The sequence below is a fragment of the Mixophyes fleayi genome, chromosome 3, assembly GCF_038048845.1.
Source record: "Mixophyes fleayi isolate aMixFle1 chromosome 3, aMixFle1.hap1, whole genome shotgun sequence".
Taxonomy (NCBI): domain Eukaryota; kingdom Metazoa; phylum Chordata; class Amphibia; order Anura; family Limnodynastidae; genus Mixophyes; species Mixophyes fleayi.
In genome coordinates, this window is record NC_134404.1 from 207,385,288 (window position 1) to 207,411,996 (window position 26,709).

At 41.2% G+C, this 26,709-nt stretch overlaps 1 protein-coding gene and 1 long non-coding RNA gene across 5 annotated transcripts in view; one reads left to right on the top strand and one right to left on the bottom strand.

Moving 5' to 3' along the window:
• The window catches only part of ECHDC1 (ethylmalonyl-CoA decarboxylase 1), a 39,474-nt gene extending 21,605 nt beyond the window's left edge, over positions 1–17,869 (bottom strand). Inside the window, exons 1-2 of one of the 4 annotated variants that reach the window (XM_075203036.1) lie at positions 17,560–17,869; positions 3,539–3,760 (exon numbers count right to left, since the gene is read on the bottom strand). In XM_075203036.1, coding sequence (XP_075059137.1) covers positions 3,539–3,758 — 220 coding nt within the window. In that variant the 5' untranslated portion in view covers positions 3,759–3,760; positions 17,560–17,869. The other 3 variants (XM_075203034.1, XM_075203037.1, XM_075203035.1) reach the window with 3 other exon arrangements.
• Positions 17,870–18,414: 545 nt separating this feature from the next.
• On the top strand, positions 18,415–19,914 carry LOC142142863 (uncharacterized). The gene is made up of 2 exons (XR_012689367.1): positions 18,415–18,793; positions 19,374–19,914. It is a non-coding gene; the product is annotated as an uncharacterized LOC142142863 (long non-coding RNA).
• The last annotated feature ends 6,795 nt before the right edge of the window (positions 19,915–26,709 follow it).

Genomic DNA, 26,709 nt, shown 5'->3' on the forward strand with positions numbered 1-26,709 from the left:
TAAAAACTGAGGCAGCAGACTCTGTGAAAAACAATATTTGTGTCATTTTCAAAACTTTTGAGGCCAAACTTATTGTATTGTTGGCAGCTCAGCAGAGTAGGTATGCAAGACCAGAATAATTATCCACTGCAGTGCCAAAATTACAACCACCAGTGATGGTTACCTTATTATCCATTTCAGACAATTACAGGTGTTCAATCACTATACTATATATTGCATGTCCAGGAATACACTCAGTGCCGACACCTGTGCCTTCATTCTTTAATAGTGACTGCTCAATTTCCACACCTATTACCTCCACGGCTTCCCTCCTTATTCTCTTCAGTGCACATGCAATTAGAGGAACAGGAGGGAACATGTGCCCCAGTTTGAACTTCCAAGGCTTTGTTACAGATTTTATTCCTTCTGCTTGTGAGAAGAGTAGAATCTTGTTACTTATATTGGTTGGCGACAAACTAATATATCGATCTGTGGCCATCAAATCTATCTGCGGGATACCGAACTTCTCTATTTGCTGAAAAACTTCTCTGGATGCAGCGGATACCAATCGAGATAATCTGCCACCTTGTTGTATTTTCCCGCAACATGAAGTCCAGAGAAGAACTTTGCTTTGTTTTCTGTCCATGAAATTATTGTACATATCTTTGCCATCATATGTTTGCTCTTGGTGACTTCTTGTCTGCTTATGAATACTACCACCATCTTAAATGTTTGTGTTGCAATTGAGGCATAACGCTTTGTATTGCACAACCCACTGCTCTTCTTTGCAGGATATTTGCATGTAATCTCTTAACACTGGTGCTTTGTTTCTTACTGGATCGATCTGTTCTCTCAGGAATTGCAGCTGTTGAGAAGGTACCTCTTGTTGAAGTTTATTATCCAGCCATGCTTCTGTAAAAACGCAATTACATTGAGTGCCTTGGTTTTGCCACTGTATTCAAATGTTTCCTATTACCAAAATACGGTCCAGAAATGGCAACACTGCAATTCCTCGTTTGTTGAGATCAGCCATCTGGACCACCAGCATCTGTGTGAATGTCCTGGGAGAAGTTGAGAGGTCAAATGGCATCTTTTATGAAGAATATGAGCAAACAAATATGATTTGCAATTGAAATGTGAAGATAAGCATCCTGTAAGCATATTGAAATCTGAGGCAGAAGAGTAGTCAGGGTAGCTGAAGTCAGAACCAGAAGATCCACAAAGACTGAATCAGAACCAGAGAAGAACTGTGGATCCGATAGCACATAGGAAGCATAACTAGAACTAGACCACAGTGGAGCAGTGCCAGAGTCGGCCTTAAATAGCAGTCCAATTACAATTCTGTCAGTCAGTGACATCAGCTGATCGCCAAAAGACTAAAGCTGCTTCCCATTGCCTAGCAACAGGTGTGCATACCCAGTCCGCCGGACAAAGCACCCAGAAGTCAGGTCCCGTTGCAAGGTGATTGGAGCAAACTGCCGAAATCAGATGAGCGCGGCCGTCAGGAAATACCGTTTCCAGGACCCAAGGTTTCCCAGCATCACACTGCATCCGCCGGCTTGCCTTCTTCCCATAGGGCATCTTGGCGACATCTCTTCCTCAGGTAAACAATGCACACACAGCTGGCCGTCCACATGATGTAAAAAAAAACATGATTCATCAGACCAGGCCACCTCTTCCATTCCTCCAAGGTCCAGTTCTGGCTCTCATGTGACCATTGTAGGTGCTTTCAGGTGTGGGTAGGGGTCAGCATGGGCATTCTGACTGGTCTGCAGCTACACAGTAACCTGCGATGCAGTGTGAGCTGACACTTTTCTATCATAGCCAGCAGAAACTTTTTCAGCAATTTGTGCTACAGCAGTTCTTCTGTGGGACAGGGCCAGACGGCTAACCTTCGCTCCCCACGCGCATCAATGAGCCTTGGGCCACTTTTGGTAGGTACTAACCACTGAATATTGATAACACCTCACAAGACCTGCCATTTTGAAGATGCTCTACCTAGTCCTGTAGTCATCACAATTTGGGGCGTCAAAGTCGCTCACATCCTTCGCTTGCCCATCTTTCCTGCTTCCAACACATCAACTTCAAGAACTGACTGTTCACTTGCTGCCTAATATATCCCACCCGTTGATAGGTGCAATTGTATCGAGATAATCAATGTTATTAAATTTACGTGGCTTTAATGTTGTGGTTGCTTGGTGTATATTTTCCACCACTTTGCAATTCCTCAGTGGTACAGGAGGAAGTGAGCTTTGATTGTTCCACTTTCTAAATATTCCAATGATGCAGCATTTTAATATTCTTCCTTGACCCTTCTCATGACAAATAAACTAGAAGGATGCGTCAGAGAGCTCCTAGGGTCTTCCTACTATCCTCTCTCTTGTAATTTCTATAGCTTACTTGATGCATGGAGCCACATTATTCCCAATATGAAAATGTAGTCATGCTTCTCTACTTCTACATGGCTTTATCATCTAGATTTAATGCTGGTATTCAAGTGTCTCCTACATTGCTGTTCTTCCCACTGATGTGAACTACTTTTTTAGCTGAAAAAAAAACCCCCAAAACAAAAATTTATTTTTTTTATCCTGCAGAAAACACTGAGAAAGAAATGGAAAGTTGTTGTTGCTTTTCATTTCTCCTCCCCACCTTCGATCACCTCTATAATAAAAACAAAAGGCAAGGCCCATGTGCAACCTAAAAAGAACAATAACGTCTTTAGGAGATTATTATTCATCTCTATATTCCACTACATTAACCTGCTTTACGATTGGCAAGTCTACAAGTATTCATTTACAGACATTATTTACAAATATCAAGGGCTCAAATGATGATTTTGGTTCAAAGGTTATGGTGTGACTTGATGCGGGCAAGGCCCATCGCTCAGGTGGTGAGTGGTGGTACCTCTGTAAAGTGTAAAAATGCTTTGGTTTGGGTCCTGTCTTTATTAACTCTGTATTGATTCTTTATAACTCCTCTAAATCTTGAGTCTGTACCAAAGTGTAACATGGGAATCACTATAAATTGGGCTAACTATATAAACTGTACCATAAACCCAGATCCTTATATATATATACAGGCCAGCATTTTATGTACAAGAGCTCCATATACTTCTCACATCATTATGGTCACAGCAAACACTATTTGCAATTGCCTACGCATTTAACAGTTTCCACCAAAGATAAAAGTTACTTGTAACGGATGTTTTTTAATGTATATGAAAATATATATAGTGATCCAACAAATTGACTGGAGCACTGAACAGATGGATCTCATTATAGAACACTAAAACATGTTTCTTATGGGGTAACTACAGTTTGCAGTTGAATTATATGGAGAAATTATATTTGTTGTCAGCTATTGTCCAATGAGCAAACTGAAAGAGTTCACTTGGATCATACAAAATACTGCACATTTTCATTTGCACATTCATCAATGTTTGCACGTTTTTCCGACTTAGACTGTTGCATTGTTTGAGAATCTTCAAATCACAGAGTACAACAACAATTTAAACATTTCTGAGTATGCCAAGTATCTAAGATATTTGAACAGAGTATACCTGTGAATGCGTTCATTCGAACTGGATTATTTATGTACAGCTCTGCAATTCCATTTTCTCCTTTACAGAGTTCCACTGATCCTCCTGGAAACTGAGCAAGCTTAGTCTTAATCTCTGTCTCATTAAAACCATGGCTATTGTTATATAGAGACATATATCTGTGAAGAAACCTTCTTGTTTCTGCTCTTTTCACCACACATCTCCATATGGAAGCCGCCATCTCTGGAAATAAATATATTAAATGGACATGAGTGTTACACTTATTGTTCTAAAATATTAGGCAATGAAAGGGACTGGGAGTCTATGGCAAATGTAACATGCATAGAGTAAAATTCACAATTTACTGTACAGTGAAGCGACATAAGCATATATTTCATACTCTAGTTGTCAAGTTCAGATATTTTGCAATAAAATAACACATTGCAATGTGTATTGCGATATATTTGTAAAGAGGTGTCTTGTCTACGCAAACCAGAATATAAATATACAGTGAGTGAACATAATATAAAAACAGAATAATATCCTGCAGACATATCTGTACAACAGTACACTGCATTATGGAATGCATGTCCGATATATAATGGATCAGTCATTAGTATAGTTTGGCCATGCACTACACTCCCAGTGCAACACTGACATGAAGGAGGAGGAGCAGCAGCCAGAAGCTTCACATGTAAGAAGCTGCTGGCTGCTTCGCCTTCATTCCAGCGGTCGGCACTCAGTGTGGGGGCGACGCAGGGGCATTAAACACACTGGATGAGTGGCATTATGTCAATCATACAGTGTTTTAGGCGCACCTTAAGCACTGGGGCCCAAGGCAACTGGTTAGTTTTGTCTAATAATAGCGACGGCCCGGAGAGATAAGTAGAAAGGCTGGGAGGATGACAGTGAGGGTGGGGAAAAGAAAATTTCACCTTTAAAAAAAATATCATTAAATGTTGGCGACCTAACATGACCTATATATAACCTTAACTTAAACCAAAAAAAAGATTTTGGATTATTTAACAAATTTTTACACACTATCCATTAGACAAACCATTATTAAAGATTTGCTTTGAACACTTAATTGTGTATAAAAATCAAATGTCATGGACAAGTTCCAACTGCACTTAATAAAACATTTGCACCCAACAAAATCACAGACTTGCACAATGTGGTTTATATTCTCTAATTGCATTGCATCAGATCAAGCATTGAAAACGCATGTAATTTAAAGTAGCAATCCCATGAAACTACCATGGTAACCACAGTCACATTCAACATGATGTAGATAGCAGTGAGACTTTGAAACACCCTTAAGTTCTGTCTTCATTGCAACATCCTCCTTCTTTCTCTTCTGCAAACACATGACATGTGGAGAGCCTGTGAAGCAGATTGACTGTATCTGGCAGTCATTTTTGTTTGCCAACCAGAGAGCTTTTGAAAAGGAGATAATGATTTGTAGGAGAATAGCTAAAAATGCATGCATAAACAATGTACTTGACTTACTATTATAAGAAATAAAAATCTTCTATGTGGAATTGCTGCTTTAACATACAGTGGCATATACATTATTTACATAGAAATTATATCCATGAGAGGAACCTCTCCTATGGACCCCATACCAATTCTCTACCTAATAGTAATGAGAGATGAGTCGATCTTGTCATTCCATATTTTAGGAAATTTATCGGGGTACTTTCTCTTTTACTTCATATTTTTCTGTAGGACTTTCTCATAAGAAAGACCTGCACTTCCCAATGGTTTCAATAATGCTAACATAGGTGATGGCGCTGTCATTCATTTTAATGCAGTTGAAATATCTGCAAAGAATAAAGTTTATATACAATATTAGCTAGTTTGTCTTTGCCTGGCAAACAACAAATATGCATATTTTGGGATCTATGTGAACATAGGTAAATGGTGATTTTGGAGGCATTTCAGAATAGGAATGTTAAATTATGTTAATAATGTTTCATTTATTTTAAACATAAAAAGGTTGTGCCCCTGTATTTTCTGCAGCAGCATGCTTTTTTATTACAATCACTGAGTGCTACAAGATAAATAGGAGCTTTGGCAGTAGTTTAATTTTTAATTAACTTGGTTAGTCCCAATATAAGCAAACTTATATTTAAAAACATTTAATGGTGGGGCGTGGCCTGGCGGAGCATGGTGTAAGTTGCAGATACCGGAGCTCCCCAGCCTAAATATCCTGGTCGGACATCCTGATGACCTGTAACTCCCTCTTACCGTAATAATTTTGTGGGGGAACTGTCCTGGCACTAGCAGAGGCAAGTTTGGTGTATGCTGGAGGATCAGGGCGGCTGTGAGAGTCACGAGTGACCGGAGCGCTGCTGAGGCGGAACCTGCTGGCGGGGAAAAGACTGAGCTCTAGCCGGAGAGTAAAACACTGAAGTACAACACTTATTTGTTCAGAGTGGGGACAGCTGGCTCTGTAGAGAGAAGATATCTGGCAGTTGGAAAGGAGTGGAAGGTCAGTACTCGGGTTCCCGCCGTGAAGTGGTTTGAGGCGCCATCTTGGGAGAGTATTGTCGGAGGGAGGCAGAGTATATACATCTCTGTATGAGTAAAGGCTCAGCTGACAAAACCTATCTGGTGTGGGGCTGCTGTTTGTGCCACAGTGAAGAGAATACTAGGTGTATCTGAAGGTTCTCCCTCTGTGAAGTGCCTGAATACAGGGGCTGCCTGAAAGTACATGTGTCTCAGTGATCACTTAACATAGTGCTTTTATCTCCATTTGAGACATCCAGGGTGCTGTGGATTTGAGGACTGGGTGTTCTGCTATAACATCAAGTTTATAAGCTGAGCTGTAAGTGAATAACCTAAGAGTGCAACTATCAACATCTGGGCATAGCAGGTGCCATCATGGGAAAGCACACTGCAAGTAACACTGCTGCCAGCAAGCTGGAGAAATATGCTCGCTCTAATCCTGCTACAGCGGCAGGGGGAGCTCCTGCATCTGAGCTGCGGGTACCCCAGTCTTCTACAGACGCAGAAACACCTGCTGATTCTACTCTTCAGGAGGTCCTGAAAGCCATCGCTGCCTCTGAAAAGAAGGTAATGGATAAAATCGGAGAAGTGCAGGTTGATTTGTCATTGATGCGGCAGGACTTTCAGAAAATTAGGGAACGTGTGTCGGAGACAGAGGCTCGCATCTCTATACTTGAAGATACTACAGTTCCTTTACCGCAGAAAGTTGCCGGTCTGGAGGCTCAGATGGTGTCGGTTAGACAGAAAATGTCAGATATGGAGGGTCGCCTCAGACGCAGTAATATTCGACTGGTGGGTCTCCCTGAGAAGGCGGAGGGAAATGCTCCGGAGACATTTCTGGAGAACTGGATGATCCAGCTATTCGGCAGAGAGGAGTTCACGGCCCAGTTTGCGGTGGAAAGGGCACATCGGATCCCGACACAGAGACCACCTCCTGGTGCACAGCCGCGCACATTTATTGCCAAGATGTTGCATTATAAAGATCGGGATGCTATCCTGCGATTGGCTCGGATTAAGGGCCCCCTGATGTATGAAAACCAGAGAGTTGCTGTATTTCCTGACTTTTCGGTGGATGTGCAAAAAAGCAGAGCTCAATTTATACTGGTGAAACGTCGTCTTCGTGAAATGCAATTGCCATATGCTATGCTCTTCCCGGCAAGATTGAGGGTGATTGCAGATGGGACTACCCTTTTCTTTGGATCATCGTCTGAGGCGACTCACTGGCTGGATAGGAGAGCTCCTAGTGGTCTTCGTCCGGATTGAAGATGCTCCTGGTGATGTATTGGTCTATTGAACTGAGATGATACCATTAAGGACTATGTGCCTTTGATAGCTATAATGTTTGGGATAATATATATCACTTGGATGTATGTTTATATAAAATTGAAATACTGTGATTAATATTGTAGGTATTTGGATACTTATGACAATGTTATGTATAAGGTGATAGTATTTGAAACTGCTGAATTCTGTTGTTGGTGCTAATAGATGGGAGGGTTAGGGGAGTACTAGGGGTGAATTTGTGGGTTGGGGAGCTTCCCTTGCTTAAAGGGTCGCGGTCTCCCTCTTCTTTTTTTTCGGCGCATATAGGTATCTCCATAAGTACGGGGAGATAGGTGTGTGCGTTGTCTAAGGAGATGTGGGATAGTTATAAGGGGATCCAGGTATGTCTGAGTTGGGGGTGGATATACGGGGAGGGGGGTTGTTTAAATAGGGTAGGGAGGGATGAGTTCTTACAATGCAGTGACAAGTGTGGTACTTTATCTTTATGCAAATGCTTTCGGATGTTGAGATTGTCTATCTTGGTAAATGCTAATGTGGCTGGTTGGTGGCTGGGTGTCTGCCTGGGCTGGAAGGGGTTGACGGTTATGGTGAGATGCTTCATGTGTATTCCCTTGTGTTATGGCGACTGGGAAGGTGAATAAGGGGTCTATTAAAATCCTGACCTGGAATGTACGTGGTCTAAACGATAAAATTAAACGGTCTTTGGTCATATCCCAATTGAAAAAGTATGGGGCAGATGTTATATGTTTAACTGAAACTCATTTAGTGGGAGGTAAAGTGTTGGCCCTTAAGAAACCGTGGGTTGGATGGGCATATCATGCTACTCATACGGGCCATTCTAGAGGGGTATCTCTCCTTATACGAAAGAAAGTAAATTTTATTCTGGAAGTGGTGGAGTCGGATCCATTAGGTCGATATGTTTTTGTAAGGGGCTTTTTTGATTCCAAACGTATAAACTTGCTGTCAGTTTATGTCCCCCCCCCCCTATAGTGGTGAGGTCCTAAAAAAGTGCAGTGATTTTATTTCTCTGTCTCCTGATACTCCAGTGATCTGCTGTGGGGATTTCAATAATGTGTTGGATTCTAATGTTGACAGGTGGAGGGAGGTGGGGGACAATACACATGCTAAGAGATCAAAGTTTGCTGATTTGGTGGCAGAAATGGGTTTGGTGGATGTGTGGCGTCTGAGGCATCCGGCAGAGGTTTGTTTCTCATGTTTCTCCACTTCATATAACGCCTTCTCCCGAATTGATCTAGGACTCCACAGAGACTGCGCTGACCAAGGTTGTTAATGATCTGATCACTGCTAAGACTGAACGCCATTACTCTCTCCTAATTCTCCTTGATCTCTCGGCTGCATTTGACACCGTTGACCACTCTCTTCTCATACAAACACTGCAATCCCTAGGTCTTCAAGACACAGTTCTATCCTGGTTCTCATCTTACCTCTCTAATCGCTCTTTCACTGTTAATTTCTCTGGAGCCACCTCTGCTCCGCTTCCCCTATCAGTTGGAGTACCACAAGGCTCGGTGCTAGGTCCTCTGCTGTTCTCTATCTATACCGCTTCTCTTGGAAATCTAATAAGTTCCTTTGGCTTTCAGTATCATCTCTATGCGGATGATACCCAAATCTATCTATCCTCTCCTGATATCTCGACATCTGTGTTGTCCCGTGTAACTGACTGTCTTTCTGCCATTTCATCTTGGATGGCCTCTCGTCAACTCAAACTTAATCTTTCTAAAACAGAGTTAATAATATTCCCACCCGCCAACAAGAGCATACCTGACATTTCTATCTCTGTTGATAACATGACCATAAATCCCACCCCACAAGCTCGCTGCCTAGGTGTAATCCTTGATTCACGCCTATCCTTTGTTCCCCACATTGACTCTATATCTAAATCATGTTACATACATCTAAAGAACATTTCCAGAATCCGCACATATCTCACACAAGACACTGCTAAAACCTTAATTCATGCACTAATCATCTCCCGCATTGACTATTGCAATTCCCTCCTTACTGGTCTTCCCAAAAACAGACTCAAACCCCTAAAATCTATTTTACATGCTTCGGCAAGACTGATTTTCCTTGCAAATAGCTATTCCTCTGTTGAATCACTCTGTATGTCTCTACACTGGCTGCCTGTCTTCTACCGAATCCAATATAAAATACTTTTACTAACCTACAAGGCCATCAACAAAGCTGCACCAACATACATCTCCTCTCTTGTCTCAAAATATCTCCCAACTCGGCAACTCCGTTCTGCAAAAGATCTGCGTCTCTCATCCACCCTCATTACATCCTCCCATTCCCGGTTACAGGACTTTTTTCGGGCTGCACCCACTCTATGGAACTCTCTCCCTCGCACAATAAGACTCTCCTCTGTTCTACAAACTTTCAAGCGTTCTCTGAAAACCTACCTATTCAGACAAGCTTATAATATTCCTCAACCACCATCTTAACCTCACTACCTTTAGCCTGTTACACAATTTCACACAAGACAACTACCCCCGGAATAACATTGTTGTGTGACAGGATCATTTGCTTATGAGTCCCTACCTTTGCAGTCTGGCTGGGCCAAGATGCAAAATGTATACTTAACCTCATGTGTCAATCTCCCATTGTCCCATAGATTGTAAGCTTGCGAGCAGGGCCTTCTCACCTCTTTGTCTGTTTTACCCAGTTTGTTTATTAGTTTATTACGTTTGTCCCCAATTGTAAAGCGCTACGGAATATGTTGGCGCTATATAAATAAATGATGATGATGATGATGATGACTTGTATCGGGGGAACTGCTGCCGGCTGTCTCTGGTGTCGCATATTTGCCAAGGGGAATTTCAGATCATTCTCCATTGATATTAACAGTTGAACTTAATGTTTCTCGAGGTCAAGCATTCTGGAGGCTTAACCCCTTTTGGTTGACATTATTACAGGATGGAAATATTTTAGAGTCCCAATGGGAAGAGTACTTTGCTACCAATGTGGATACAGCAGCTCTGTCTGTCGTTTGGGATTCCTTTAAGGCGTTTTTAAGAGGCTCTTTAATTAGAAGCATCAACTGTTTCAAGAGAGAATCTAGGTTGAAAGGCGATAGATTGGAAAAAGAGGTTGTGCGGTTGGAGGAAGTATATCTCTCCTCTCATGCGGCTTCTGATAGGATGGCTTGGTTAACCGTACAGAGAGAGTGGTCGGATTATTTGCTAGATAAATCAAGGCGTAAGTTGTTATTTGCTAAACATACACAATACTTTGAAGCGGATAAGTGTGGTAGGTTTTTAGCTTATTTAGCTAGGTCTGAAAGGGCGGCGGCTGTAGTGGCGGGGATTACTGATACTTTGGGTGTCGTACATACCGTGACTGAAGAGATTAGTGATGTTTTCTATACGTATTTCAAAGAGGCTTATGCGTCAAGAGCTGAGTACTCAGATTCTGATTTAGATACGTTTCTGGCGGCTGTTTCCATACCCGAACTGAGTATAGATGGTAGAGAAAGTTTGGAACTGTCAATTTCTGATGAGGAGATTGTAGCTGCAATATCATCGTTCCCAAATGGTAGGGCTTCGGGCATAGATGGGATACCCATAGAGCTGTATAAGAAACATCTGGGTTTTTTTGTGCCTCGCCTGAAGGACATGTTTACAAGTTTTAGAGATCAGGGGTGTGTGTCTCCGTCTATGTCTGAAGCCATTATAGTTCTTAACCCTAAAACGGGAAAGGATCCCTTGTTTCCAGAATCATACAGACCGATATCGTTACTGGCAACGGATATTAAGATTTTAGCAAAAATTTTGGCGACACGGTTGAACCGGGTGATTAGTGAGATAGTGCATCCTGATCAAACTGGTTTTATGCCAGGAAAATCTACGGCCATAAATCTGCGAAGGCTTTTTTGTCATTTACAGTTGCCCCATCCTGCGGAGGAGGAGGCGGTGGTGGTGTCCTTGGATGCTGCTAGGGCCTTTGACTCTATGGAGTGGAGGTACCTGTGGGCGGTGCTTTTGAAATTTGGGTTTGGACCGTTTTTTATTCAGTGGATTAGACTTTTGTATTCTTGTCCTACAGCTAGAGTCTGTGTAAATGGCTTTATGTCCCGCCAGTTTGTTATGGGCAGAGGTACCAGACAGGGATGTCCCCTGTCCCCTGCTCTGTTTGCCCTTGCCATAGAGCCATTGGCATGTGTGGTAAGAATGCAGTCAGATATTACTGGTTTAAGGATGGGCTGCAGGACGGACAAGATTGCCCTTTATGCAGATGATATGCTACTTTTTTTGTCATATCCTGATAAATCGTTGCCAAATCTACTCCATGTGGTCTCGGTGTTCGGTAGATACTCTGGACTTTTGATTAACTGGGATAAATCTAGTGTAACTCCGATTAGGGGAACCTGCCCTACGGGCCAAGTTCTGCAGACTTCTCTTAAATGGACTCCGGTATTTAAAAAATCTTGGTATCAAATGGATTTCTAGTGATATGGGTCAGTATATTCAGCGTAATGTTCAACCTCAGATTGATTATCTTAGGAGCCGAGTTGGGGTGTGGAAGCAGCTGCCATTGTCGGTCACAGGTAGAATTAATCTGGTCAAAATGATAGTTCAACCAAAGTTTCTGTATGTTTTGCAGCAGTCGCCGGTCTATATCCCCCATAGTACATTCCGTTACATAGAACGTCTTATGGCCTCTTTGGTATGGGCGGGCAGGAGGGCAAAAGTTAAACTCACTACTTTATATCGTTCTCGAGGATCGGGGGGCTTGGCTTTGCCAAATCTACGGCTTTATTTTTCCTCCCAGTTAGCACATATTGAAATTTGGTTTAGGTCAAGGCTGGGTCTAGACTTGCATGATTTTTTGGTTTCTGAGACAGGATCTAGTCATACACATGTGCAGTTTCTTCTGGCCGGAAGAAAAGTTGGGAGGGACCCCCCTTTATTAATACAGGCCATGAAGGTTTGGAGATTGTCATCCCAGATTGGAGGTGGATTGGATCTGGATCCATGCACTCCACTATGGGACAATTTGGATTTTGGAGAACTAACTAAGATGGAGGGGGCTGGAGCTTGGCGGAACTACAATATAACACACATTGGACAATTGTATGAGAACGGTATATTATATTCATTTGAGCAACTTCAGACACTACATGAACTACCTAGGGGTTACTTTTATAGATATTTGCAATTAAGACATGCTCTGGCCTCGCAGTTTCGGGAAGCTACCCCGAGCTTTAACGCAGATTCCTTAAGGGTGCAACTGTCAAGGTTGGGCCAGAGGCGGAAAATCTCTTTTCTGTATTCAATTTTGGTGGAAGGATCTGGCGAAGGGGGCTTTCCGGAGCTGCGATGCAGGTGGGAGGGAGATCTGGGGCGTCTTAGTGATAAGGCATGGGATATGGTGTTATGTAGCCCAAAGGAGGTCATCGCATCAGTTAGATTTCGCCAAGTTCAATTTTTTCTGTTACACAGAGCATATCTCACCCCTCTTCGGCTTTCTAAGTTCAGTGGTGGTCAGAAAGTGTTGTGTCCCAAATGTAGGAGCGAGGAGGGGGGCTTCTGGCATATGCTTTGGGAGTGTCCGCTGGTTTCATCCTTTTGGGGAGAAGTGGAGGACTGTATTAAAAGATTGGAGGTGGGAGTGATTGCCCTGACTCCAAGGCTCTGTATATTCGGTTTAGGCCTGAACAAAAAAAACTCGTAGACTCATTAGATTGCTTATCAATACGTTACTCATGCTGGCAAAGGTAGTGATAGCTAGGAAATGGATGGCACCAGAAGGTCCAACATTGAATAGCTGGATTGACCTTGTTAACGATACAGTCGGCCATGAAAGGTTCATGTATACCAGCAGGAATTTGGTGGATAAGTATGAAAGAATATGGTATAGATGGAGGATATCCCCGTATGTCACGGAGGGATTGAGGGAAGTGGAACTCTCCTGATTGAAGCTTGGGGCAGACATCCAGCCACCTATTATGTTATTAAGATCAATGATTGTACCTTGTATTACCAAAGCTGTACCATTATCTCACTATATCTTGAAAAAATGTCTATATCTTTACTTGGAAATGTGAATGTCAATGTTTTTTGCTTTTTCTAACTGCATGGTGTATAAATACTTGACAATGCTTGTATCACTGTATGGGGTATAGTTGGGGGGATAGCCTACTGTGTTGGGCTTTTTTGTTGTTTAAAGGAAAAAATGCAATAAAATTTTACCTGATTTAAAAAAAAAAAAAACCATTTAATGGTGATTCAATGTTATTGGTAAGAAACTGAGGTAAAGTACATGTTATCAATCCCCAAATATTAAAATGTATTTTCAGAGAGCACTTAGGTGTGCATTTTGCTTATATCAGAACAGCCCAAATGAGAAACTGCGGACTTTTGTCAGTTCATGCATAAGCTGAATAAAAAACTATTAATAATTTGTGCTGCCAGAGCCAATGATCAGTCAGTGTATTGAAGGTAAACAACTATGTCATAGGCATATACTCCTTATACTTCTGGTACTGGATTCAGTAAAGCTTCATAGCCTAATGGTCTAGTCCTCAATTGATAATGCAAATAAAATAGCAGACAGTCACTTTTGCCTGCTGCACCACTGTTGCATAAAGTAGCTTGACAATAATTATTTAATATGTTAGCCATAGGGATAACACATAGTAGCCAAACTCATACATCCCCAGAGGAAGCTCCATTATGTGGAATCAAAATGTTGAGCTACATCAAGTGATGTTAAAGCTCTATGATATATCCACATGGCCCACTAGTATTTTCCCATACAACAAATGTCTGCGCAGTTTAGCAGAATAATGAACAGCTTCATAAAAGTTAGGAAGAACAGTTTCTCTTTGTCTTCTCAAGGAACAAGAGTTTTCCCATTTTACAGCCATCCAAGCTTTTTTTTTTAGGTGGTTCTGTGGGATTAGAGTAATACAAATACACCCACTCTTTACTCCTTATCCATTTAATACATGGCATCTATGATTTAAAGCACCATCTCACATAAGCTTTTAAGCATCTCACACGGATCTATACTTTGCTGAGACAGCGTTCAATTTTATGTACATTGTTAATTGATGTTTCCTTTTGTCCAGTTCTTATGTAGTCAGACGGCATATAGCTTGCACAAAGCACTTGCCATGCTTGTTTTCAGCAAATTGTGGAGTGGTCCAAAATTGCCCTAAGCAGATATATAACCTCTATTAAATTTAGCAATGGACATCTAGTAAGAAAAATATAGACCAGGGGGATATTTACTAAGCGGCGGTTCCACGAACCACCGCTTATTGGGTCTTTTCAGTTATTTTCTTAAAAGAACAATTTTATTAAAGCTTTGTCTCAAGATTTGAGTCAAGTGATCTCGCTAGTGATCCATAACTATGTTGCTCTATTCTACATCAAACACTGTCGAGACCTTGGAATTAAAGTTTCTTAAGCCAAAATTCTTTGAATCCTCCAGATACCTAGTTGTCTGCTCAGTCTGGCAATTCCACTGCACACAGGTTACTTTATCTCATTCTCTTCCTTAATTTTTATTTTAAAAACTATTTTTATATGAGTAGGTGTTATTCTTTGGGATGATATAAATTGATAACAACAAGCTGTTGACTGAGATGTAACTTGTTAATAAAAATGCCTGTTTAATAATTCTATATCTCATTTCCTGTCTGATAATTCTGTAGTAAAAGTTGCTTTATTGAGATTTGAACCCCTGTATGTACTTTCATATCACTGTGACACTCTTCTTATTGTGTATCTAGCTGTAGATCAGTAATTGCTCACTTTATGGCTGGGTTTCTGAACTTCTCAATTAATGTTTTGGTTGTTTAGGTCTTTGAAAAGCATTTTAGCACACTTAATGCAATGCATACCAAATCGACATCTGGCAAATTTTGAGCACGTTTTCTTCATTCAATTCTAACACCAGCTATTGAAAAGAACACCTCTACTGAAAAGACCCTTCGCTCAACATTGCTGGTTCTCTGACACAAATTATGGAATCATTTCAAAATCATAATCCTTATTTCCCCCAGCTTTCCTGTCAGCATAGTCTTACATGCATAATTGTTATAAGAACAGATGTTATCAGTGTCTTTTGCGGAATCTCCAGTACCAGTCTTCTGGTTTATCTAGGAGCTGTGCATGAAGTGTCTTAGGGCTTTGTGCTAGCAAATTTGACAATGCTTTTATTTTCACCAAACTTGGCTCAAATGGTGGCACGAGTATAGTAAACAAATAATCACATACATGCACACAAGGCTTGAGTACAAGTTTTATTGCAAAAATTTAGTAAACAATGTGTCCACCATTAATGTTTGACTGTGATACATCATTGAGTCAATGATGATCTGGATACTTTCCTGCGGGAAGTCAGACAGTGCGGCATTTTCAAACAATGTCCCATGTGTATTTAACAGATCAGGGTACCCAGTAGGTCACTCAGTACTAAATAGGACTAGACATACTTCCCTAATGAATGCAGTACTATGTTGCTACGTATTATTGTACTGAAAAACTTCACGGTGCCCATGAAAGGGATGTCAACAGGGTCTATCACTGTTACTGTAAAGTCATGGTGGCCTCAACGACAACCTACTAATATCTGATTTCATATGCTATTACATCCCAAAACAAGATGCCAGGTCTTGGTAACATATACTTTTAACCACTGTCTCTAGAAGAGCCCATTCTGCAGACAAAACTTTACCAATCAAAAATGAGGCCCATGACTCAATACAAATCAGCAACGCTCTGCTACCTATGGCAGTCTTCCTGGACACCAGAAAAGTATTTGCTTTCTGTTCTGAGGTGCCAAAAAAAAAGACATTGCATTGGAATTTAGTATTGCAGATTAATATCATACAGATGGCGGTTTATGTTTTGTCTTGTGACACAATGTTAGCGCAGAACAGATTTGTGCAGTTGTCAATCTGCAGTCTGTAATCACCATTTAGTATATATGCCAATCTTCCCATGGCTGTTGTCCTTTTGGATGGTCCAATAACTTTGCAATATCTAATATAGCCATGCCACCCTTACTCAGGCCAATGATGCAAACCCTCTCAAAGTCTGAAAGGCGCTAAAACAGTGCTCTTGATGAAAGAGATATATCCATTAAACAAGCAAATTAAGGATTACTTGTTTTTTTTCCACAGACAAACATTGAGTCGTTTGCCATAAGTTACATTATAATTTATTCATCTGTACAAATAATAGGCTGAAACTTTAATCATTCAAGAAGGTACCAATCAGCATTATGCATGCAAAATTTGATAGAAATCACACACAATGCTTTCAATTCAGAACGTAGAATTTCACACTAGCAGAAAAATGCTTATGGAAATTGCTGGCTATTGTACAGACTGGGTTGCAACTATTTATTTGTCTTAGAATTGCAGTGATTCCAGAGTGACAATAGTAATTAGTATATGAAACCTCTCTCACTGCCTTTTCCATCCACGCACCACTCAGTCTAAGGTAGGTCTGTCCATTTCACAAGCTGCACATACGATTTCTAGATTACACAGCAGTCACTGACAGGTGGTTATAACAATATCCACCGTCTCAGAAAAGCCTGGATCATTTTTTGTTTGCTTTACTAAACCAACAGTGCAGATTCCACCGCTGTTAAGCATATTTGTGTACTCCCTGAAAAGTGTGGGGGACTCCCACACTCTTAGCAGAGTGGGGCACCATCCTGAAACCAGGCCCACTTTCTTCTAAACAGGATGGGGCATTAATGGCACAATTAAATGCAAATCGTCTCATTATAACATGACATGACATGAATCATTTCATTTTGAGTAGTGGGATTTATGGCTATGACAATGCAAATCATGTTGTCACGCCTCCCTCACTTCGGAATCTTCCGGAGGGGGGGAAACAAAAAATAGGCAAGTATGCTGATAAATCTGTGGGCAGTCAGCAAGAGCTTAACCATGAAAGTTAGGGGACACTGGGATTTTTATCACATTGTTTGAAATGTACAGCTGAATACTGAATTATAAAAAGAAATTCAACGTAAAAGATATAACCTATTAAATACGTACTAGACACCTCAGTGACCAAGGGGTATACCAGAACAAGGACTATAGAGGTCAGATATGGATGCGGGCATATACCAGGCGGCAGTAAGCTGACAGAAGAGAGGCAACAGCATATCATACTAATAACTACACTACAGAGCTGTTCAACAAGTCATTGCAGTTTTGTATTCGATCATTAATAAGAACTGTCCATAGAACTCACCACACTGCAGCGCCGATATACGTCCGGAGGGAAACACGCACTGCACAGAGGGTTCCACTTGTACACTGACTAGAATCACTGACAGGACGCTGCTACACTCAGTTTTCCAGGAACTCTCATAGTATAGGCAAAGCTAGAAAACCGTTCACCTTTCTGGGGGTATAGGTGAACAGAGGAGTTGTACTTCTGGAACTGTATTCAGAGCCAAATAATGAAAAAGCGAGACTTGCATATTGGTTCTGGTCAGCAAGTTTTTTCTTTTTTTTCAAGCACTTGATCAATAAAATGAATTGATCTGTGTTTGATTTATTCTAAATATGCCCCCGTCCATATTTTGATTGCCTGGGTATATCCAATGCCATGGACTTTGAAAATGATATATGTAATTTAATGTTTTTACTTGTTAATTATATAGTATATGTATGTATTTATGCATATATATATATATATATATATATATATATATATATATATATATATATATGTGTGTGTGTGTGTGTACATGTATGTATATATATATATGTATATATATATATATATATATATATATATATACATATATATATATATATATATATATATATATACATACATGTACACACACACATATATATATATATATATATATATATATGTGTGTGTGTGTGTACATGTGTGTGTGTATATATATATATATATATATATGTGTGTGTGTATATATATATATATATATATATATATATATATATATATATATATATATATATATATATATACATACACACGTGTGTGTATATGTGTATATAGAGGTACACATTGAATAGTTGAAATATTCACATTTTCGGAATGGATAGGGTATTTGCATTTTCAAATTGTATTGCATTTTTAATCCAACAATTTCCTGGCTTACTCCAAGTAAGTAATTATGCAGCACCAGCAGGGTACCACACCACATTCTTGGAAATATGTATATACCATACCTCCCGACATTTGGAGTTTCGAAAGATGGACAGATAAGCCACGAACAATATCCAGCCCAATCACCGGCCATGAACTTCCTGTTTGCGCAGTAGCGCATTTTGGACAGACGTCCTGCCCCACTTCCTCCTAGACCACCGTGGAAACTGGCTGTTATGGAGTTTGTGCATGTGCAGTAGCACTTTTCGGACAGACGTTCTGCCACACTTCCTCCTAGATCACCGGGAAACTGGCTGCTATGAAAACGGAGTGTGGCACTCCGATACCGGGACAAATTGTAAGTTGAGCGTGACAGTCAACTGAAATTGGGACTGTCCCACTGGAATCGGGAGGTATGATATACACTAGTAAAACAGTGCTCAGGAGCAGTACAGTTATTAGTAAACCCATTATGTATAGTACTTAAAAATATGCATGGTCTGATTCAATAAGGGATGCATACAGAGAACAATGTTTTGTAGGTCTTCGCTTTGTCCATGTATTTGCTGTAGTAATTCAGATTGTGTGGGTTTTAGTATGATATTTATTATATATGCATTTTTTAGTTTGTTTTTAGCCTGTATTTTATCTTTGACGCGATTCACTGGGAATCACATCATTTGCAGAGCAAATTGCAGTATGCAGGATACTTGCCTACCCGGATATTGGGAGTACATTCCGGGAGAGTTGGCAAGTATGCGTTTTTTTTGTGACACTGCTGAAACGCAGCTTAAGGGGTATTCCTGGTCTGTATCCTTCGATTTACAGATAAGCTGATTTTTATTTGTCATATTGTGAGTGCAATAAGTTTATGTTTATTAAAGTATATCTTTGTTTGGAAATACTACATCATATCTGTTTTTTTACCTTGTTTGCAGGTGTTGACGACCAATATAGGCGGCCAAACAATATTGAGAGATAAAGATGAGTGATCTTTATTCCATATCCAGTACGCATAAACACAATTGGAGTGTGAGGTGTGGGGTTGGGACTCACCTTTCTTAACAATACTACACTGTTATTTGTTTCTGTTGTGTTCTCGTGAGATGACTATGAACCTTTAAAGAACACTCACTGAACCTGTTGGATTGATCGTCTACTACATGCCTATGATCATATTTATCTAGTACGCATTCACGATTATCTATTCATGGTACAAAGATGTTCTATCAATACTACACTATTAGGCACCTACCCTCCCCATCTTTTTTTGTAGATAGTAATGTGTGTTTGTTTTAAAACACACATAAAGTAGGTCTACTTTAGTAAACAAGACACTGCAGGATACATCCAATGCATATGTGGAATATAATCTCACAAAAGAATGCACAGAAAAAAAAGAAAGCAATTCAATTAATGTCACCTATTAATAATATAGGTTCTAATGTTTAAAAAAATAAAACAAAACGTTTTTTAATTTTTTTTTTTTCATGAAATACATTTATTAAAATGTTATGAATGTCTACTGTACATAAAATACATTTTCAGAGTTGCTCCTGATTGCAAACACATGTCATACCTTGCTTACACAGCCGTCATCACTAGTAATTGGCACTTAGACTAGACTTGTAGCTGGAGCAAGAGATGCAGCTGGTAAACAATTGAGAGATTCCCAGAGTTTGAATCGAACGCTGCTGTATACGCTTGTGTTTGGCACACCTTTACTGTTCATTGACTACAGGCATCTTCCCCTTCCCCCACCCTGTTCCCTGTCTGAAATCATAGGCTGTAGTAAGTGTCCTTTGCACTCAAAGATGAATTGAACATTGCTGCGGTCTGTGGCATATTGTCCGGTTCTGGGCATGCGCAGAGTAATTGTGTGGATTATGGGCCTGATTCATTAAGGAAAGGAAAGCAAAATAAATTAGTAACTTTGCACCTTGGCAAAACCATGTTGCATTTTAGGGCAAGATAAATTTTTAAATTGTGGGACAGATTTATAGTTGGAATATGGTATGTCCTACCTAGATCAACTTTAAATTACAATGTACAAATAAAGCTGTCAAGTATTTGTGTGCTTCATTAAAAAACAGACAATATTTAACTTATGTGCAAAATAATAAACTAATTTGCACCCCTTTCACTGTAACATGATTTGTCCTGGAGAAAACTAATTCCCTTTTTTGCCTAACTTTCCTTAATGAATCAGGCCCTGTATTTATTAGATATAAAATAATACATTTAAATAGACATTCACGCAAACTAAGGTGTCAAAAATGGCAAATTTCAATAAACACAGTGTTAAATGGCTCAGTCTGTTTCTCCCACCTCACTTGGACCATTTCTAATAAACATCTGTAATATAGGAGGCTAATTATCCACATAGGGGATCTTTAGAATGTCCTTTCGTTATGCTGTTTGTAATGCTCTGCTTTTCAGAAATATTCAGGGAAAGAGTCCAGTTGTCCTTGATGGCCATCCATTTCAAATTCCAGTCTCTGGATAAAATGTTTTTATGAAAATAAAATCTTTGAGTGTAGCCAATTCCTATATAAGTGAACTTTGCATGTTTTTAAGTACTATATGTTGATTTACTAATAACTGTGTTGCTCCTGAGAGCTGTTTTACTAGCGTATATACTGTAAGGATTCACTTACCTGCTCCCCGTTTTGGGTCCCATCTCATCGCCTCCTTCTCCACTGACGCCGGCTGTTTACTGGCCGAGCTGCTGCCGGGTGACGTCACGATCATGTTACCGCTGGGCAGGGAATTTATATTTCCTTCTACTTAAACTGGCTCTGAATACTGAACCAGTGTCAGAGCAACAGGATTTCTTCCCCAGCGTCTGACTTCCAGTGCTTTTATTCTATTCCTGTGTTATTTGGCTGTTTCCCTGGGCATGATCCTGGCTTGTGTCCTGACTACTGCTTTTGGTGTTCCCTTTGTACCGCTTTGCCTGTTCGTGTACCAAACCCAGATTGTTGACTACATTTGCGGCTCCTGCAGCTAATTCACTTATCACGTCAGAAAGCCATTCAGATAGCCGCAACCTGCAAACCTTTGGCAGCAAAGCCCATACTGCCTTGCGGCTGTTCTTGGTCAAGACCTGGGAATTCGTTAGACTCTGTGCAGTCGGTGCCAACTCTGATAGTATGCTCGGTTCTGCCTTACCTGGCGTGACATATACATAATTTTTCAATTGTAGAGGTCTGTAAATTTACCTCATATGGCAACTGGGAGCACAACCACCAGATAATAATAGATATTTGTGTTTGCGCAATTAAAATTAGATTAAAATTTATATCCTTGGAAATAAACTTCACGATTGTAATTAATTGGTATGGCTTTTTTCAGGAGCTTGCTTGTTAAGGCCTTTGTAGTCCAAGTATTGGCCAGGATTCTTATTGGGAACAATGGGGCATTGAACTAACCGACTGCAGACCTTATGCTGCTGACCCTCAAAAACTTTACAGTGGTCTACACTATTTCTTTTTTAAAAAAACTTTTTATTTATAACAGCAGATGGATATAAAGCACAAAAGTACATGTCAATGACAGTAAACAAGTACCAAGAATACAAAATATAAAAACTCGGATAGAAAAAATAAAAAACGCAGAAAAACAATAGAAAATATATAAATATAGTTTTCACATCATGGTGCATTCCAGGTGGAAACTGGGAGTTAAAGATCTACGGTGTGATTATAGGAGTAAGGAATTTTCCCAATTCCAGAGGTAGATCATGTACTGTTGTAGATATAAAGCGAATAGAGCAAACTGACGGATTTTGTTTTATTTTTTGTTGGGGGTAAAGGGGGAGGGGACTAGAGGGAGGAGGGAGGGACAGTCCACGTTGGGTATATGTCTCTGTCTGAGAACCCAACATGCCAAGATGATAGTAAAAAAGAGGAGAGGCGAACAGAAGGAGCAAAAAGAGAGTAGGAGGAGTAGAGAGTCTCAAAGATTGGAAAAAGAAGGGGGGGAGAGCATATAAAGCTTATAAGAGGCCTGGCATAGAACTGTTGTTAAAGCTATACCAAGGATCCCACACTTTGTGGAACGTGGGAACTGTGTCATGGAGAATACTAGTCACATATTCCATGGATGCAGTGTGCCAAGTTCTCTTCATAACACCCTCTCTAGAAGGTTGTGAGGCCTTCTTCCACTCACTAGCTGTTTGTAGCTTAGCTGCTTTATATATGTGTCGGACAAGCTTATCCGATGCCTTAGTGATGCCTTTGATAGGTTGGTATAGTAGCACCGAAAGTGGATTCTTAGACACATTGATTGAGGTAACCTGCCGAACCAGTGATATTACATCATCCCAAAATCTAGATACTAGAGGGCAATCCCACCAAATATGAAGGAAAGTACCCACCGCTCCAGCAAAGATCTGAGGTGTGGGGGAAGATAGAATGTAGTCTCTCAGGGACCATGTACCATCTGGTGTAAATCTTGTATGTATTTTCACGGCTGGCTGTATTAATAGAAGACCTCGAAATCCTTTCACGAATGAGCAACCATCTCTCCTTGTCCAGGGTCACCCCAAGATCCTGTTCCGATGCCAGCTCAAACGGTTCCATGGGAGGAGATGAGGAAGACACGAGAGAACTGTACAGGATCGATATATAGCCATGGCGACCCGAACTGTAAATGCAATGCCTCTCAAAGGGTGTTGGTAAACGCAACTTAGATGATTGTGTCTGGGCTTGTATAAAGCTTTTGATTTGCATATAGTGAAAATATAAATTACTTGGAAGAGCGTATCTCTCCCTCATGTCTGTGAAGGAGCCTGGTGCATGTTTACCCATCAGGTGGAAGAATCGATCTAATCCCACTTTCCTCCAAGGGTCAGCAAAAGCCTTAATGCAGCCCTGTGGGAAACAAGGGTGTCTCCACAGCTGAGTGAGAGGCGAGGAGTAGGGGGCCAGTGCATATTTTTTGTTCAATTTGTCCCATACCTCCAACGTAAAACGGATGGAGGGCTTAACAGTGGCTAAGGCTGGTCTGATACTCCTAGGGATCCAGGGTAAAAAGCACACTCCTATATCTGAGGACAGCAGTTCTTCAATATCCACCCATTTCTTGAGTCCTACCGATGAGAGCCAAGAAATGAGATGAGTCAATTGTGTGGCTTGGTAATATTTGTCAAATAAGGGAAGGCCCAGGCCACCATTATATTTGGATTTAGCTAGACAAAGTTTACTACGTCTGTGTCTCTTACCCTGCCACACAAACTTGCCACATATAGATTGAATAGAGCTTAGGAAAGAATCAGGAACTCTGACCGGGAGGGTCTGGAATAAGTATAGTAGTCTAGGTAAGACATTCATTTTAATGGTGTTGATTCTCCTGAACCACGAGATGCAAAGAGAATTCCAGGTCAATAAGTCTTGTTTTATTGTAGACAGCAAAGGGGGGTAATTAGCCTGAAACAAAGTTTTCTAGGAAGTTGTTATATAGACTCCGAGGTAACGAATTGCTCGGGGACGCCACTGAAACTCAAAGTTAAGTTCCAATAACTTCTTTGTGTGAGGTGAAAGGTGTAACGCAAGCGCCTCTGATTTGGAATTATTCACTTTATGTAACAGATTCTGGATACTATATTACTAATCTTGATTAGCACTGGCTTACCTGAGGTGCGGAGTCTAACGATGTCCCCGGTGTTCACCAAGAACCGCCGCAAGGCGGGGTGGGCTTTGCTGCCAGGAGTCGCAGGTCGCGGTCCCCAGGTTCGGCTCAAGATGTAGTACAGCGGAATGAAGCGGTTTTAGCGGAGTCAAACAAGCCGGTTCGGTACACAGGAATGGAGTCAGGCAGAATCAGAAGGCAACTCGGAGTCAACAAGCCAGGTTCGGTACACGGGTCACAAGAATAGGAGAATGGTCAGCAAGCCGGGTCGGTACACAGGGATAGGAGAGCCAGGGAAGTCAAACAGGCAGAGATCAGCACACAGGAAGACACTGGAAACTGGAAGACACTGCAATCCACGAAGAGCAGGAGCCAGGAATAGGTAAGTGTTGCTCTGACACTCAGCGAGTGTCAGAGTGAGGTTTTTATACTGAAGGGAATTCAAAATCCCCGCCTCTAGGTTTGTGGTCATGTGACCGCCTCCGGGTGCGGTCACATGGTCCTGAATGCGGAAGTGCGGCTGGACGGAGCGGCGGGGATCAGGTAAGTCCGTGACAGTACCCCCTGCCATAAAGGTGGACTCCGAACACCTAATAGAGTTTCAAAGGAAATTTTTTATGGAAGGATTTAAGTAGACGGGGAGCATGTAGATCAATGGCTCTTACCCATGAGCGCTCCTCAGGGCCGTAACCCTTCCAATCTACCAAGAATTGTATGGCACCTTGAACTTTACGAGAATCTAGGATAGTTTTAATCTCGTATTTAACTTGATCCAGATCCACAGCAGGAGGAGGAGTTCTAGATGAGGTGGAGAATCTGTTGGTTACCATCGGTTTTAACAAGGAGACATGGAAGACATTGGGTATGCGTAAAGAGGGAGGCAGACTCAATCTAAAGGCTACGGGATTAATAATATCAGATATAGCGAATGGGCCAATAAACTTGGGAGCAAATTTTTTACTGGGAACTTTTAAACGAATGTTCTGGGTGGATAGCCATACCCTGTCACCAACTGCAAAACTTGGAGTCATTCTTCTCCTTTTATTGTAGAATTTTTTGGAACGGGTAGTTGCTTGCTTTAAATTTGTCTTGGTTTGTTCCCAAATATCAGAGAAGTTACGAAACAGAGAGTCCACTGCTGGAACTTCAGAAGATGAGACTTGAGAGAAGGTGGGTAGTCTAGGATGGCAGCCATACAGAACAAAAAAGGGGGAGTTAGAGATGGCCTCATGGAAATGGTTGTTATGGGCGAACTCGGCCCAAGGGAGAAGGTCCACCCAGTTGTCTTGGTTACTAGAGATAAATATTCTTAGAAACTTCTCTAATTCTTGGTTGGTTCTCTCAGTAGCCCCATTGGACTGGGGATGATATGCGGAAGAAAAGTCAAGCTTAATCCCGGATTTATTGCAAAAAGACCGCCAAAATTTTGATATGAATTGTGATCCCCTATCGGAGACAATATGTTGAGGACAGCCGTGGAGGCGAAATATTTCTTTAATAAAAATATCGGCTAAGGAGGAGGAAGAAGGAAGGCCTTTGAGAGCAATAAAGTGGGCTGTTTTAGAGAAGCGATCCGTGACCACAAGCACTACAGTACAGGATTTGGAAGGGGGAAGGTCCGTGATAAAATCCATGGAGATCTGTGACCAAGGGTAATCAGGAATGGGTAATGGGAGCAAGCATCCATAAGGCTTCTTCCTAGAGGTCTTGTGTTGAGCACATTTGGAACAAGCAGCAACAAAACTCTTCACATCCTCCAGCAAGGAAGGCCACCAGTAGCTTCGGGACAATAAGTCCCAGGTCTTGCGCATGCCGGCATGCCCAGAGAAGAGTGAGTGATGAGCCCAGTGAAGGAGCCGGGTGCGTAGATGTGGCAAGATGAATGTTTTGCCTGGAGGACAACCCTTTTTCAGGTGTGTGGCTGCCAATACTTGACATGGATTTACAATGAATTTATTATCTTCCGAGGATTCCATGTCAGCTGGATCAAAAGAGCGAGATAAGGCGTCTGCCTTCGTATTCTTAGATCCCGAGTGAAAAGTGATGTTGAAATCAAAGCGTGAGAAGAATAAGGACCACCTTGCTTGTCGAGGGTTTAGACATCGAGCAGTGCGTAAGTAAAGCAAATTCTTATGGTCGGTATATATGGTGATAGGAAACTGCGCTCCTTCTAGTAAATGTCTCCATTCGGAGAGAGCCAACTTGATGGCCAGGAGCTCTTTGTCGCCAATCCCATAATTCCTCTCAGCAGGTAAAAAGCGACGGGAAAAGAATCCACAGGGATGAATTTTTCCAGAAGGACCTCGCTGTGATAGTACGGCTCCTGTGCCAACAGAAGAGGCATCTACCTCCAGGACAAAAGGACGAGAACAATCTGGCTGTTGAAGAATGGGTGCAGATGAAAAGAGAGACTTTAATAATATAAAGGCTTGGATAGCCTCAGTGGACCAAATACCAGCATTAGTAGATTTGCGGGTCAAAGCTGTGATGGGAGCCACGAGAGAGGAGTACCCCTTGATAAATTGACGATAATAGTTGGAGAATCCTAGGAAGCGTTGAGTGGCCTTAAGGCTCGAGGTTGGGGCCAGTCAAGTATGGCTTTCAATTTTGTGGGATCCATCTGTAGACCGGTGCCCGAAATAA